This window comes from Callithrix jacchus, chromosome 5 (assembly GCF_049354715.1).
Source record: "Callithrix jacchus isolate 240 chromosome 5, calJac240_pri, whole genome shotgun sequence".
In the NCBI taxonomy this organism is placed as follows: domain Eukaryota; kingdom Metazoa; phylum Chordata; class Mammalia; order Primates; family Cebidae; genus Callithrix; species Callithrix jacchus.
Genome location: NC_133506.1, coordinates 87,480,462 through 87,495,139, shown reverse-complemented (window position 1 = coordinate 87,495,139; position 14,678 = coordinate 87,480,462). Strand labels below are relative to the sequence as shown.

General features: G+C 39.0%; 1 protein-coding gene across 29 annotated transcripts in view; it reads right to left on the bottom strand.

Annotated features, from left to right (window-relative positions):
• Positions 1 to 14,678, bottom strand: part of EFCAB3 (EF-hand calcium binding domain 3) — a 466,563-nt gene that overhangs the window by 175,090 nt on the left and 276,795 nt on the right. For 28 of the 29 annotated variants that reach the window (XM_035300329.3, XM_035300331.3, XM_078373418.1 and 25 more), the window contains 4 exons: positions 14,519 to 14,572; positions 3,447 to 3,551; positions 2,597 to 2,650; positions 2,112 to 2,216 (listed from right to left, as the gene is read on the bottom strand). In XM_035300329.3, the coding sequence (XP_035156220.3) occupies positions 2,112 to 2,216; positions 2,597 to 2,650; positions 3,447 to 3,551; positions 14,519 to 14,572 (318 nt within the window). The remainder of the gene's footprint in view (positions 1 to 2,111; positions 2,217 to 2,596; positions 2,651 to 3,446; positions 3,552 to 14,518; positions 14,573 to 14,678) is intronic. The other variant, XM_078373445.1, reaches the window with a different exon arrangement.

The window sequence follows — 14,678 nt, the reverse complement described above, 5'->3', positions numbered from 1 at the left end:
AATCTGTTAAAGTTATTCTGTAGTATGAAATATTGTGAAGAACTTCTTTGTGGTTGTTTCTTGGGATATATTTTCTACTGACCGAGTTGTTTGTCTTTTGTATGCTATCTTCCTTTCATCCAATCTTTCTTCCTTCCCTCCTTCCTTTCTCTATGTTTATTTTGCTGTGTTAATGCTAGAATTGTTGCCATGTCTTTTCTTTTCATGTTGCATATGCTGCAGCAGCTCTGTCCAGATCTTCATTTTATTCTCAGGAATTAATGTAACTTTTTTTTTTGAGACGGAGTTTCGCTCTTGTTAGCCAGGCTGGAGTGCAATGGCGCGATCTCGGCTCACTGCAACCTCCGCCTCCTCGGTTCAGGCAATTCTCCTGCCTCAGCCTCCTGAGTAGCTGGGATTACAGGCACGCGCCACCATGCCCAGCTATTTTTTTGTATTTTTAGTAGAGACGGGGTTTCACCATGTTGACCAGGATGGTCTCGATCTGTTGACCTCGTGATCCACCCGCCTCGGCCTCCCAAAGTGCTGGGATTACAAGCTTGAGCCACCGCGCCCGGCCTGTAACTTTTACTACCCTTCCTACCTTATCTGAGACCAATATGTCTTTCTCAGAGAGCTGCATTTAAGGAAAATTGTTCTACCCGTTTTTATTGTAATTTATTGTATTATGGTGAAGTGTGGTATGGTCTTTGTTATAATACCTCAACTCTGCTGTTACATTTGAGGTTTGGTTAAATGACCCAAGAGTGTTCATTTGTTATTACACCTCCAATTAAGTGGAATGAATCTTGTTAAGGACGATCAAACCCTAGATCTGCCCATGGGATGATACTCTTGGGCATCATACATGACCCCGAATTCATCCGACAACCCTGAAGCTTTTAAGTCCCTTAATGAGTGATTTATATTGTTCATTCCCCCTTCTTTATTAATTTATCCCTAACAGTTGTTTCTACTTCTTCCTAGTAAGTTGAGAGAAAAAAAAATTTATTTACTCAATTTGCTTTACCCCAGGTCTGGGCATGTTAGTGTGAATTTTCTGGATTTTGCAGCTTATCAGTTTAGTTTCTGAGGAATGAGAATGGTTTTGAAGAGCCTAGCTCTGCTGTACTATTGTTTCCGGTCTAGAGTCTTAATTTCCTTGTCTGTCTCCATTTAACATGTATGGCATTAAATTGGTCCCCTGTTATTATTTAATTCATGTTGAATATCCTTTGCTGATTTTTTTACTTTTAAAAATTCTGTTGTTTATTTTTTTAGGTATTAGAGGAAAGGAAAACTAGCTAGATTTTGCTTTTTTCATCAACTCAAGCTGGAGTCCTCTGGACCAGTTTAGATAGCATTAAAATGAAAATTCTTTTTGAAAATTTGAAAGAACTTACTTTGAAAACTATTTGAGGTTATCATCTTTTGTTGGAGGGATGGGTGGTGGTGGATGAGTTTATAGGAAAAATTATTTGATAGTATTTTTCAACTACGATTATTGGTCTATCCATATTTTCATATCTTCTTGAATCAATATTGGCACAATTTTTTCCTCCAGAAAAATTTTCATTTTCCTAACATATTGAAAATCTAATCTCATATTACATGTAGTAAACTATTATAATAGTAATATTAGGGTGACTGTTCATAGTTACATCTCTTAACATTTCTAATGTCATTTCTATTCCATGCCCCTCTGTTCCATGTCAATCTTTCTATTTTGCAACAGCTGAATCATATATGTCAGAAATCTCCATTAATAAATTTTCATCATTCCTCATCATAGACAGTTTTCCTTTTTTCTCACATATCTTTTAAATCTTTCACATTCTATTTTTCTTCTTTTCTTCGTTCTTTGATCTGAGAGTGGTCTGTTAGTACCCTCACCGATTTTCATTATTCATAATGGAATACATTTGCTGGACTTGAATTAAAGAGAGGGACTATGTTTTCATCTGATGTGAATTCTGCTCTAAGCTTTTAAAAATGGCCTACTGATATCAATTAACCACTCTCATCGGTCTATGTATGCTCTCAAATCTTAACTGTCTTAAACATAATATATTTTTATCTATAATGCTCATTGACTGTCTTAAACATAATATATTTTTATCTATAATGCTCACCATCAACTGGTAGGTCTTTTGAAAAATCTTTAAGTTCTTTTTCTGAGAGCTCAATCCCCATATTTTCCAGAAGTTTATCCAAGTTATTTATATCAACCTTTCCTCCTTAAGAGAGACAAAATATAATTAAAAATAATACTAAGATGTGAAAAAAAATCCTTCTTAATTCATATGTGGTTATCACTTGAATCATCAAGACATAAAGTTTAATCGTATCTAGGTAAGGGTACAAATAGGGTCAGCACTAAAAATAGATGTAGAATCTCATCCTTTGACTATATCTTTTGTTCATATCAACATAGTGCAAGTTTTATAGGGTACTGGGTAATTTTCCAAAGAACTGTGGCATAATATATCTAACATATCCATAAATATTGGAAGGATACATATATGAGATTTTAAATTTAATACAAATAAATTTGTATAAATTAAAAACAAGAGAATATCTCAGATTCACCTGCTTTCTCACTATCCTTTCCACTTACTTTTAATAGTCTTTATACCATCCAGCAACCTTTTTTTATATACCTTTCCTTCAGCTGTAAGAAAAGACACAATTCAGGTCAGAGAATAATAAAGGGAGACTTGCTAAATAATAAAAATGTGACAATTCTTCCCCTAATCCCATAATTTCAAAAAGATGGAGTTTTAAATATTTTTCTCTGAAATTTACCTATTTTTCTCTCAATTAGTAATGAAGGTTATTTGGAGACACTTTAATGAGGTAGAAATGTTTACACTTATACAAAAGCAGTAATTATTGGCTTAAACATTTTGAAATTTATATCTCATTTGATTTACCTTTATCTCTAATATCTTTCCTTATACCCCTCTTAATTTTCCATTTTACATCCTCCTCTGTACTATCAGGCTCATTAATGTAATCAATGACAACAATATACATGTCTTATTGGACTGAATGAGTATAATAGCTACTGTTTATCATAATAAAAATAAAATGACCCAGATTGATTTTTTTGGCAAAAATCTAGTAATTATAAGAACTTCTAAAACTAGAAGTAGAATCTCAACCTCTTTTGTGTGTATCAACATAGTGTGAGTTTTATAGGATGCTGGGTAATTTTCCAAAGAACTATGGTATAATATATCTAAAATATTCATAAATATTGGGAAGATACCTACATGGAATTTTTAATTTAATACAAATAAATTTGTGCAAATGAAAAATAGGAGAATATCTCAGATTTACCTGCTTTCTTGCCATACTTTGAACTTAAAAAAACCCTGGTAACAATTTTGTACCATTTTAGGAGAAAATCTCTTAATCAAGTACTCTGAAGCCCATTGAAAAATACGTATGTTTTAAATTCTTACCATCAAGTGGCAAAGTTTTTACTAAATGCAAGTAGTCATCATATGTGACCTCTATTCCCATGTCTTTTAGTGCATCTTCTAGGTCACTGACATCTACCTCTTCTCCTAGAAAAGAGACAGAAATGGTGACAAAAACAAATTTGAGAAGAAGACAAATTAGTGATTTCTTACAATCAAATACTCTTAACTAACAATATTTTCACTCATATACCATTACAATAATTTCAAAGGTACTTAAAATCATGTATTGTACAACAATCAAAAAGTTCAAGTTTATAATAATTTCAATTAATTATGTAAACAGAGAAAAATAAAACAAGTAATAATTTGGTTCTTTTCTTACAGTATAGAAGTTTAACTATTTCCCCTGATTTTTTAAAAAAAATTATGTTAGGAGCAGTAAAATGTGAGACACATACATTTCACCTTGAAAAGTACATAGATTACATAAATTATATTAATTATTAAGTAATGCAATACCCATAAAATCCACATAGTAAATGCTTGATAGAAAGTATATTGCAAAAATGGGGGCTCAGCCAACATTACCTTTATAGTAAAGCCAGACAATGGCACTACAGGAAAAGAAAATTATAGGCCAATATCTCTGATAAACATGCATGTAAAAATCATCAACAAAATACTAGTAAACCTAATTCAACATCACATTAAAAGTACCATTAACTATGATCAAGTGAGATTTATCCCTGGAGGCAATGATGGTTCAACATATACAAATCAATACATGTGATACACCACATTAGCAGAATGAAGGAAAAATCCATATGATCATCTCAACAGACGCAGAAAAGGATTCAACAACATCCTTTTATGATAAAAATGCAACAAATTATATATAGAATAAAAGTTCTTCAACACAATAAAGTTCATATAGGACAAACCTACAGCTAACATCATGCTCAATAGTGAAAAGTTGAAACTTTCCCTCTAGGATCAGGAACAAGACCAGGAAACCTACTTTTTAACAAAAATTTTACTTTAAGTTCTGGGTTACATATGAAGAATGTGCAGGTCTGTTACATAGGTATACATGTTTCATAGTGGTTTGCTGCACCTATCAACCCATCATCTAGGTTTTTTTTTTTTTTTTTTTTGAGATGGAGTTTCGCTCTTGTGACCCAGGCTGGAGTGCAATGGCGCGATCTCGGCTCACCACAACCTCCGCCTCCTGGGTTCAGGCAATTCTCCTGTCTCAGCCTCCCGAGTAGCTGGGATTACAGGCACGCGTCACCATGCCCAGCTAAATTTTTTTGTATCTTTAGTAGAGATGGGGTCTCAACATGTTGACCAAGATGGTCTCGAGCTCTTGACCTCATGATCCACCCGCCTCAGCCTCCCAAAGTGCTGGGATTACAGGCGTGAGCCACCGCGCCCAGCCTCATCTCGGTTTTAAGCCCCACATGAATTAGGTACTTCTCCTAATGCTCTCCCTCCCCTTGTACCCCAACCCCCAACAGTTCCCCTCCCCATGTCCATGTGTTCTCATTGTTCAGCTCCCACTTATGAGTGAGAACATGTGGTATTTGGGTTTCTGGTTTCTATATTAGGTTGCTGAGAATGATGGTTTCCAGGGAAGCCCACTTTTTTTTTTTAATTTTTAATTTTTTTTTTTAAGATGGGGTTTTACCATGATGGCCAGGCTGGTTTTGAACTCCTGCCCTCAGGTGATCCACCCACCTCGGCCTCCCAAAGTGCTAGAATTACAGGCGTGAGCCACCATGCCCAGCAATTTTTAATTTTTTTTAAAAATTTTATTGGATTTTAGGTTTTGGGGTACATGAGCAGAGCATGCAAGACAGTTGCGTAGGAACACACATGGCAGTGTGCTTTTCTTTCCTTCTCCCCTTCACCCACATTTGGCATTTCTCCCCAGGCTATCCCTCCCCACCTCCCCCTCCCACTGGGCCTCCCCTTTTCCCCCCAATAGACCCCAGTGTTTAGTACTTCCCTTTCTGTGTCCATGTGTTCTCATTTTTCATCACCCACCTATGAGTGAGAATATGCGGTGTTTCATTTTCTGTTCTTGTGTCAGTTTGCTGAGGATGACGTTCTCCAGATTCATCCATGTCCCTACTAACGACACAAACTCATCATTTCTGATTGCTGCATAATATTCCATGGTGTATATGTGCCACATTTTTCCAATCCAGTCTATTATCAATGGGCATTTGGGTTGATTCCAGGTCTTTGCTATTGTAAACAGTGCTGCAATGAATATTCGTGTACATGTGTCCTTATAATAGAATGATTTATAGTCTTTTGGATATATACCCAGTAATGGGATTGCTGGGTCAAATGGAATTTCTATTTCTAAGGCCTTGAGGAATCACCACACTGTCTTCCACAATGGTTGAACTAATTTACACTCCCACCAACAGTGTAAAAGTGTTCCTTTTTCTCCACATCCTCTCCAGCATCTGTTGTCTCCAGATTGTTTAATGATCGCCATTCTAACTGGCGTGAGATGGTATCTCAATGTGGTTTTGATTTGCATCTCTCTGATGACCAGTGACGATGAGCATTTTTTCATATGATTGTTGGCCTCATATATGTCTTCTTTCGTAAAGTGTCTGTCCTTTGCCCACTTTTGAATGGGCTTGTTTGTTTTTTTCCTGTAAATCCGTTTGAGTTCTTTGTAAATTCTAGATATCAGCCCTTTGTCAGATGGGTAAACTGCAAACATTTTTTCCCATTCTGTTGGTTGCCGATCCACTCTAGTGACTGTTTCTTTTGCCGTGCAGAAGCTGTGGAGTTTCATTAGGTCCCATTTGTCTATTTTGGCTTTTGTTGCCAATGCTTTTGGTGTTTTGTTCTTGAAGTCCTTGCCTACTCCTATGTCCTGGATAGTTTTGCCTAGATTTCCTTCTAGGGTTTTTATGGTGCCAGGTCTTATGTTTAAGTCTTTAATCCATCTGGAGTTAATTTTAGTGTAAGGTGTCAGGAAGGGGTCCAGTTTCTGCTTTCTGCACATGGCTAGCCAGTTTTCCCAACACCATTTGTTAAACAGGGAATCATTTCCCCATTGCTTGTTTTAGTCAGGTTTATCAAAGATTGTATAGTTGTAGATAGGTTGTGTTGCCTCCGGTGCCTCTGTTTTGTTCCATTGGTCTATATCTCTGTTTTGGTACCAGTACCATGCTGTTTTGATTACTGTAGCCTTGTAGTATAGTTTGAAATCTGGTAGTGTGATGCCCCCCGCTGTGTTCTTCTTGCTTAGAATTGACTTGGCTATGCGGGCTCTCTTTTGGTTCCATATGAAGTTCATGGTGGTTTTTTCCAGTTCTGTGAAGAAAGTCAATGGTAGCTTGATGGGGATAGCGTTGATTCTGTAAATTACTTTGGGCAGTATAGCCATTTTCACGATATTAATTCTTCCTAACCATGAACATGAAATGTTTCTCCATCTGTTTGTGTCCTCTCTGATTTCGTTGAGCAGTGGTTTGTAGTTCTCCTTGAAGAGGTCCCTTACGTTCCTTGTGAGTTGCATTCCAAGGTATTTTATTCTTTTTGTAGCAATTGTAAATGGCAGTTCGTTCTTGATTTGGCTTTCTTTAAGTCTGTTATTGGTGTAGAGGAAGGCTTGTGATTTTTGCACATTGATTTTATATCCTGAGACTTTGCTGAAGTTGCTTATCAGTTTCAGGAGTTTTTGGGCTGAGGCGATGGGGTCTTCTAGGTATACTATCATGTCGTCTGCAAATAGAGACAATTTGGCTTCCTCCTTTCCTATTTGAATACCCTTTATTTCTTTTTCTTGCCTGATTGCTCTAGCTAGAACTTCCAGAACGATATTGAATAGGAGTGGTGAAAGAGGGCATCCTTGTCTAGTGCCAGATTTCAAAGGGAATGCTTCCAGTTTTTGCCCATCCAGTATGATATTGGCTGTTGGTTTGTCATAAATAGCTTTTATTACTTTGAGATAGGTTCCATCGATACCGAGTTTATTGAGGGTTTTTAGCATAAAGGGCTGTTGAATTCTGTCAAATGCCTTCTCTGCGTCAATTGAGATAATCATGTGGTTTTTGTTTTTGGTTCTGTTTATGTGGTGAATTACGTTTATAGACTTGCGTATGTTGAACCAGCCTTGCATCCCCGGGATGAATCCTACTTGATCATGGTGAATAAGTTTTTTGATTTGCTGTTGCAATCGGCTTGCCAATATTTTATTGAAGATTTTTGCATCTATGTTCATCATGGATATTGGCCTGAAGTTTTCTTTTCTTGTTGGGTCTCTGCTGGGTTTTCGTATCAGAATGATGTTGGTCTCGTAAAATGATTTGGGAAGTATTCCCTCTTTTTGGATTGTTTGAAATAGTTTTAGAAGGAATGGTACCAGCTCCTCTTTGTGTGTCTGGTAGAATTCAGCTGTGAACCCATCTGGACCTGGGCTTTTTTTGTGTGTTAGGCTCTTAATTGCTGCCTCGACTTCTGACCTTGTTATTGGTCTATTCATAGTTTCAGCTTCCTCCTGGTTTAGGCTTGGGAGGACGCAGGAGTCCAGGAATTTATCCATTTCTTCCAGGTTTACTAGTTTATGTGCATAGAGTTGTTTGTAATATTCTCTGATGATGGTTTGAATTTCTGTGGAATCTGTGGTGATTTCCCCTTTATCATTTTTTATTGCATCTATTTGGTTGTGCTCTCTTTTCTTTTTAATCAATCTGGCTAGTGGTCTGTCTATTTTGTTGATCTTTTCAAAAAACCAGCTCTTGGATTTATTGATTTTTTGAAGGGTTTTTCGTGTCTCAATCTCCTTCAGTTCAGCTCTGATCTTAGTTATTTCTTGTCTTCTGCTGGGTTTTGAGTTTTTTTGATCTTGCTCCTCTAGCTCTTTCAATTTTGACGATAGGGTATCAATTTTGGATCTCTCCATCCTCCTCATATGGGCACTTATTGCTATATACTTTCCTCTAGAGACTGCTTTAAATGTGTCCCAGAGGTTCTGGCATGTAGTGTCTTTGTTCTCATTGGTTTCGAAGAACTTCTTTATTTCTGACTTCATTTCATTGTTTACCCAGTCAACATTCAAGAGCCAGTTGTTCAGTTTCCATGAAGCTGTGCGGTTCTGGGTTGGTTTCTGTATTCTGAGTTCTAACTTGATTGCACTATGGTCTGAGAGGCTGTTTGTTATGATTTCAGTTGTTTTGTATTTGTTGAGCAGTGCTTTACTTCCAATTATGTGGTCAATTTTTGAGTAGGTGTGATGTGGTGCTGAGAAGAATGTATATTCTGTGGATTTGGGGTGGAGAGTTCTGTAAATGTCTATCAGGTTTGCTTGCTCCAGGTCTGAGTTCAAGCCCTGGATATCCTTGTTGATTTTCTGTCTGGTTGATCTGTCTAATATTGACAGTGGAGTGTTAAAGTCTCCCACTATTATTGTGTGGGAGTCTAAGTCTCTTTGTAAGTCATTAAGAACTTGCCTTATGTATCTGGGTGCTCCTGCATTGGGTCCATATATGTTCAGGATCGTTAGCTCTTCTTGTTTTATCGATCCTTTTACCAGTATGTAATGGCCTTCTTTGTCTCTTTTGATCTTTGTTGCTTTAAAGTCTATTTTATCAGAGATGAGAATTGCAACTCCTGCTTTTTTTTGCTCTCCATTTGCTTGGTAAATCTTCCTCCATCCCTTTATTTTGAGCCTGTGTGTATCCTTGCATGTGAGATGGGTTTCCTGGATACAGCACACTGATGGGTTTTGGATTTTTATCCAATTTGCCAGTCTGTGTCTTTTGATTGGTGCATTTAGTCCATTTACATTTAGGGTTAATATTGTTATGTGTGAATTTGATACTGCCATTTTGATGCTAAGTGGCTGTTTTGCCTATTAGTTGTTGTAGATTCTTCATTATGTTGATGCTCTTAAGCATTTAGTGTGATTTTGGAATGGCTGGTACTGGTTGTTCCTTTCTATGTGTAGTGCCTCTTTTAGGAGCTCTTGTAAAGCAGGCCTGGTGGTGACAAAATCTCTGAGTACTTGCTTGTTCGCAAAGGATTTTATTTTTCCTTCACTTCTGAAGCTCAGTTTGGCTGGATATGAAATTCTGGGTTGAAAGTTCTTTTCTTTAAGAATGTTGAATATTGTCCCCCACTCTCTTCTGGCTTGTAGCGTTTCTGCCGAGAGATCTGCTGTGAGTCTGATGGGCTTCCCTTTGTGGGTAACTCGACCTTTCTCTCTGGCTGCCCTTAGTATTTTCTCCTTTATTTCAACCTTGTTGAATCTGACGATTATGTGCCTTGGGGTTGCTTTTCTTGCAGAATATCTTTGTGGTGTTCTCTGTATTTCCTGCATTTGAGTGTTGGCCTCTCTTGCTAGGTGGGGGAAGTTTTCCTGGATGATGTCCTGAAGAGTATTTTTCAGCTTGGATTCATTCTCTTTGTCCCCTTCTGGTACACCTATCAAACGTAGGTTAGGTCTTTTCACATACTCCCACATTTCTTGGAGACTTTGTTCATTCCTTTTTGTGCTTTTTTCTCTGATCTTGGTTTCTCGTTTAATTTCATTGAGTTGGTCTTCGACTTCAGATATTCTTTCTTCTGCTTGGTCAATTCGGCTATTGAAACTTGTGCATGCTTCGCGAAGTTCTCATATTGTGTTTTTCAGCTCCTTTAATTCATTCATATTCCCCTCTAAGTTATCCATTCTTGTTATCATTTCCTCATATCTTTTTTTACGTTCCTTAGTTTCTTTGCATTGATTTAATACATGTTCTTTTAGCTCACAGAAGTTTCTCATTATCCACCTTCTGAAGTCTAATTCCATCATTTCGTCACAGTCATTCTCCGTCCAGCTTTGTTCCCTTGCTGGTGAGGAGTTTTGGTCCTTTCTAGGAGGCGAGGTGTTCTGGTTTCGGGTGTTTTCCTCCTTTTTTCGCTGGTTTCTTCCCATCTTTGTGGGTTTATCCACTTGTCATCTGCATAGTTGCTGACTTTTCGATTGGGTCTCTGAGTGGACACCCAGATTGTTGATGATGAAGTATTTCTGTTACTTGGTTTTCCTTCTACCAGCCTAGCCCCTTCGCTGTACGACTGCTGAGGTCCACTCCAGGTCCTGCTTGTCTGGGGTGCACCTCTAGCAGCTGTGGCACAGTGAGGGATGCTACCCGTTTCTTTTTCTGCTATCTTTGTCCCAGGATGATGTCTGCCAAATGTCAGTCTTTTGGATATAGAGGGGTCAGGGAGCTGCTTGAGGAGACAGTCTGTTCTTTTTAGGAGCTCAATTTCTGAGCTGTGAGCTCTGTTGTTCATTCAGGGCTGTTAGGCTGCTATGTTTGATTCTGCTGCAACAGAGCTCATTAAGAAAACCCTTTTTTTCTCAAATGCTCTGTGTTCAGGGGTTCGGGCTTTATTTTTCGATGTCCGTTGAGGTGTCCTGCCCAGCTAGGAGGCAGACTAGCCACTGTTTGCCTGCCGAGTCTCCACCCTGCTGTTGTGTGATTCGCCCTGTTCCTGCAGGCTCTGCTGTGGTCTCCGCCACGCCCTGTGGCGGAGTCTATTCGTTGTAGTGTGTTGCCTCGGCAACGGCAGGCTGTGTCAGCAGTGGGCGTGTATCTCAGTAGGGACGGGTTGCCTCGGCAACGGGAGGCTGCGTCAGCAGTGGGCGTGTATCTCAGTAGGGACGGGTTGCCTTGGCAATGGCTGGCTGCGTCAGCAGTGGGCGTGTATCTCAGTTGGGGCAGGTTGCCTCAGTAGTGGTGGACGCCCCTCCCCCACAGAGCGTTTCGGACTGTCTGCTCGGGATAGTTTGAAATCGCGGTTTTGTTCGTCCTACTGGGTACCCCAAATGCTCTGTCCCTGCAATCCCCTGGGCTGGCCTACTGTCCAAGTCTCGTTCAGTCTCAAGTCCAGCCCTCTCAAGTCTCAGGTTGCCAGTTCAACAGGGCACCCGGACAAGCGTGCCCTGTGGGGATTGCTGGGTAGGGCCGGCCGCCACTGCCCCAGCTGCCGGCTTCGCCAGGCAGACTTACTGCCTGGCGTCCCGTGTCTCCCTTACACTTGGGAGTTTCCCTGTTCTGTGGGCAACAAAGATCAGTCTGGAAATGCAACTCCGACTCACCTCTTTGCGGATTCAACGAGAGCTCCAATCCTGGGTTGTTATCACAGCGCCATCTTGAGTCCTCCTCCCCAATTTTTAATTTTTTTAAATTTTACTTTAGGTTCTGGGGTACACGTGCAGGTCATGCAGGATTGTTCCATAGGTGCATACTATATCCGGCATTTCTCCCCATGTTATCCCTCCCCAGTGTCCCCACTCCCCACTGTCCCTCCCCTAGCCGCCCCCTCAACTGCCCCCAGTGTGTGATGATCCTGAGTCCACCTGTTCTCATTGTTCAACAACCTGCCTGTAAGTGAGAACATGTGGTGTTTGGTTTTCTGTTCTTGTGTCAGTTTGCTGAGAATGATGGTTTCTAGATACATCCATGTCCCTACAAAGGACACAAACTCATCATTTTTTATGGCTGCATAGTATTCCATGGTGTAGATGTGCCACATTTTCTTTGTCCAGTCTATCGTTGACAGGCATTTGGGTTGGTTTCAGGTCTTTGCTATTGTACACAGGGCTGCAGTGAACATATGTGTGCATGTGGCTCTATAATAGAATGATTTATAGTTTTTGGGTATATACCCAGTAATGGGATTGCTGGGTCAAATGGAATTTCTATTTCTAGGTCCTTGAGGAAGTGCCACAGTGTCTTCCACAATGATTGAACTAGTATACCTCCCACCAGCAGTGTAAAAGTGTTCCTATTTCTCCACATCCTCTCCAGCATCTGTTGTCTCCAGATTTTTTAATGATCACCATTCTAACTGGCGTGAGGTGGTATCTCAATGTGGTTTTGATTTGCATTTCTCTAATAATCAGTGATGATGAACATTTTTTCATATGTTTGTTGGCCTCATATATGTCTTCTTTTGAAAAGTGTTCATATCCTTCACCCACTTTTGGATGGATTTGTTTGGTTTTTCCTTGTAAATCTGTTTTAGTTCTTTGCAGATGCTGGATATTAGCCTTTTGTCAGATGGGTAGATCGCAAAAATTTTTTTCCCATTCTGTTGGTTGACAGTTCACTCTAATGATAGTTTCTTTTGCTGTGCAGAAGAAACTGGCCTAACACCATAAAACCCTAAAAGAAAACCTTGGCAATACCATTCAGGACATAGGCATAGGCAAGGACTTCATGACTAAAATACCAAAAGCAATGGCAACAAAAGCCAAAACAGACAAGTGGGATCGAATTAAACTCCAGAGCTTCTGCACAGCAAAAGAAATTATCATTAGAGTGAACCGGCAACCAACAGAATGGGAAAAAATTTTGTGAGCTACCTGTCGCAAAGAACTAAAACAGATTTATAAGGAAAAATCAAACTAACCCATCCAAAAGTGGGAGAAGGATATGAACAGACACTTTTCAAAAGAAGACATTTATGTGGCCAACAAACATACCAAAAAAGCTTATAGTCACTGGTCATTAAAGAAATGCAAATCAAAACCACATTGAGATATCACCTCACGCCAGTTAGAATGGCGATCATTTAAAAATCTGGAGACAACAGACACTGGAGAGGATGTGGAGAAATAGGAACACTTTTACACTGTTGGTGGGAGTGTAAATTAGTTCAACCATTGTGGAAGACAATATGGCAATTCTTCAAAGATCTAGAAATAGAAATTCCATTTGACCCAACAATCCCATTACTAAGTATATACCCAAAGAATTCTAAATCATTCTATTATAAAGACGCATGCACATGTATGTTTACTGTGGCACTGTTCACAATAGCAAAGACTTGGAACCAACCCAAATGCCCGTCAATGATATACTGGATAAAGAAAATGTGGCACATATACACCATGGAATACTATGCAGCCATAAAAAAAGATGAGTTCATGTCCTTTGCTGGGACATGGATGAAGCTGGAAACCAATTCTCAGCAAAATGACACAAAAACAGAAAACCAAACACTGCATGTTCTCACTCATAAGTGGATGTTGAACAATGAGAACACATGGACACATAGAGGGAAATAGCACACACTAGGGCCTGGGGTTTGAGGGGCTCAGGGTGGAATGGCAGGGGGTGGGAGGATTAGGGAGGGATAACATTAGGAGAAATATCTAATGTAGATGATGGGGCGATGGATGCAGCAAACCACTATCATGGTACATATATACTTATGTAACAAACCGGCACAATCTGCACATGTACCCCAGAACTTAAAGTATAATAAATTTTTAAAAATTCTCATACTATTAAGAAGAGTCTGCTATTATGGTTATTGAACAATATCAAATACTATTGATGCAGCTGCTTCCTCTTCTTCTTTTTCTTCTTTCTCTCTCTCTCTCTCTTTTTTTTTTTTGAGATAGGGTCTTTCTCGTTCACCCAGGCTGGAGTGGAGTGGTGCTATCTCAGCTCACTGCAACCTATGCCTTCCAGGCTCAAGTGATCCTCCCACCTCAGCCCCCCTATTAGCTGAGACCACAGGGATGTGCCACCATACCCAGCTAATTTTTATATATTTTGTAGAGACAGAGTTTTGCCATGTTGCCCAGGTTGGTCTCTAACTCCTGAGCTCAATTGATCCTCCTGCTTTGACCTCCTGAAGTACTGGGATTACAGATGTGAGTCACTGTATCTGGCTGGCAGCAGCATCTTCTATTGCTAGATAAGCAACAAAGAGATGAGCACACCTGCTATATTGTACAGAGTAAATACCACACAGAAATACAACTTACTTCTCTTATTTATAATAGGTCAGATCATCATATTAAAGGAGAAAATTACTAAACATAATATGAATATAATTTCCCTGAAAATTATTATATTAGAGATCCATCCAAATAATTATGTTTGCATAAATATCTGTTATTAACTCAATTATGAAGTATCCTATATCTTGTGCCAAGACCTAGTACCTCTATTGGTTGCAAAAGTGTAGGTGATCCAAAGCAGGTACAAAAAAAGATTTAATTAATGAAAGGTTAAAATGGTAAAATAATAGAATGAAGGGATGGTAGGAAAGATCACGTAAAAAATTAATTTCTCACTTACCTAAAACAGCACTCAATTCTTTAATTAACTTATTTAGTTTGACTTTCCTTTCAGCTGTAAGACAAGGCAACATTTAGACTCTGATAAAGCCAATCTTGGAAGAAAAGCATAAAGTATTTAAATTATGAAGTAAAGCCTCAATGAAGGTTATTCACTATAT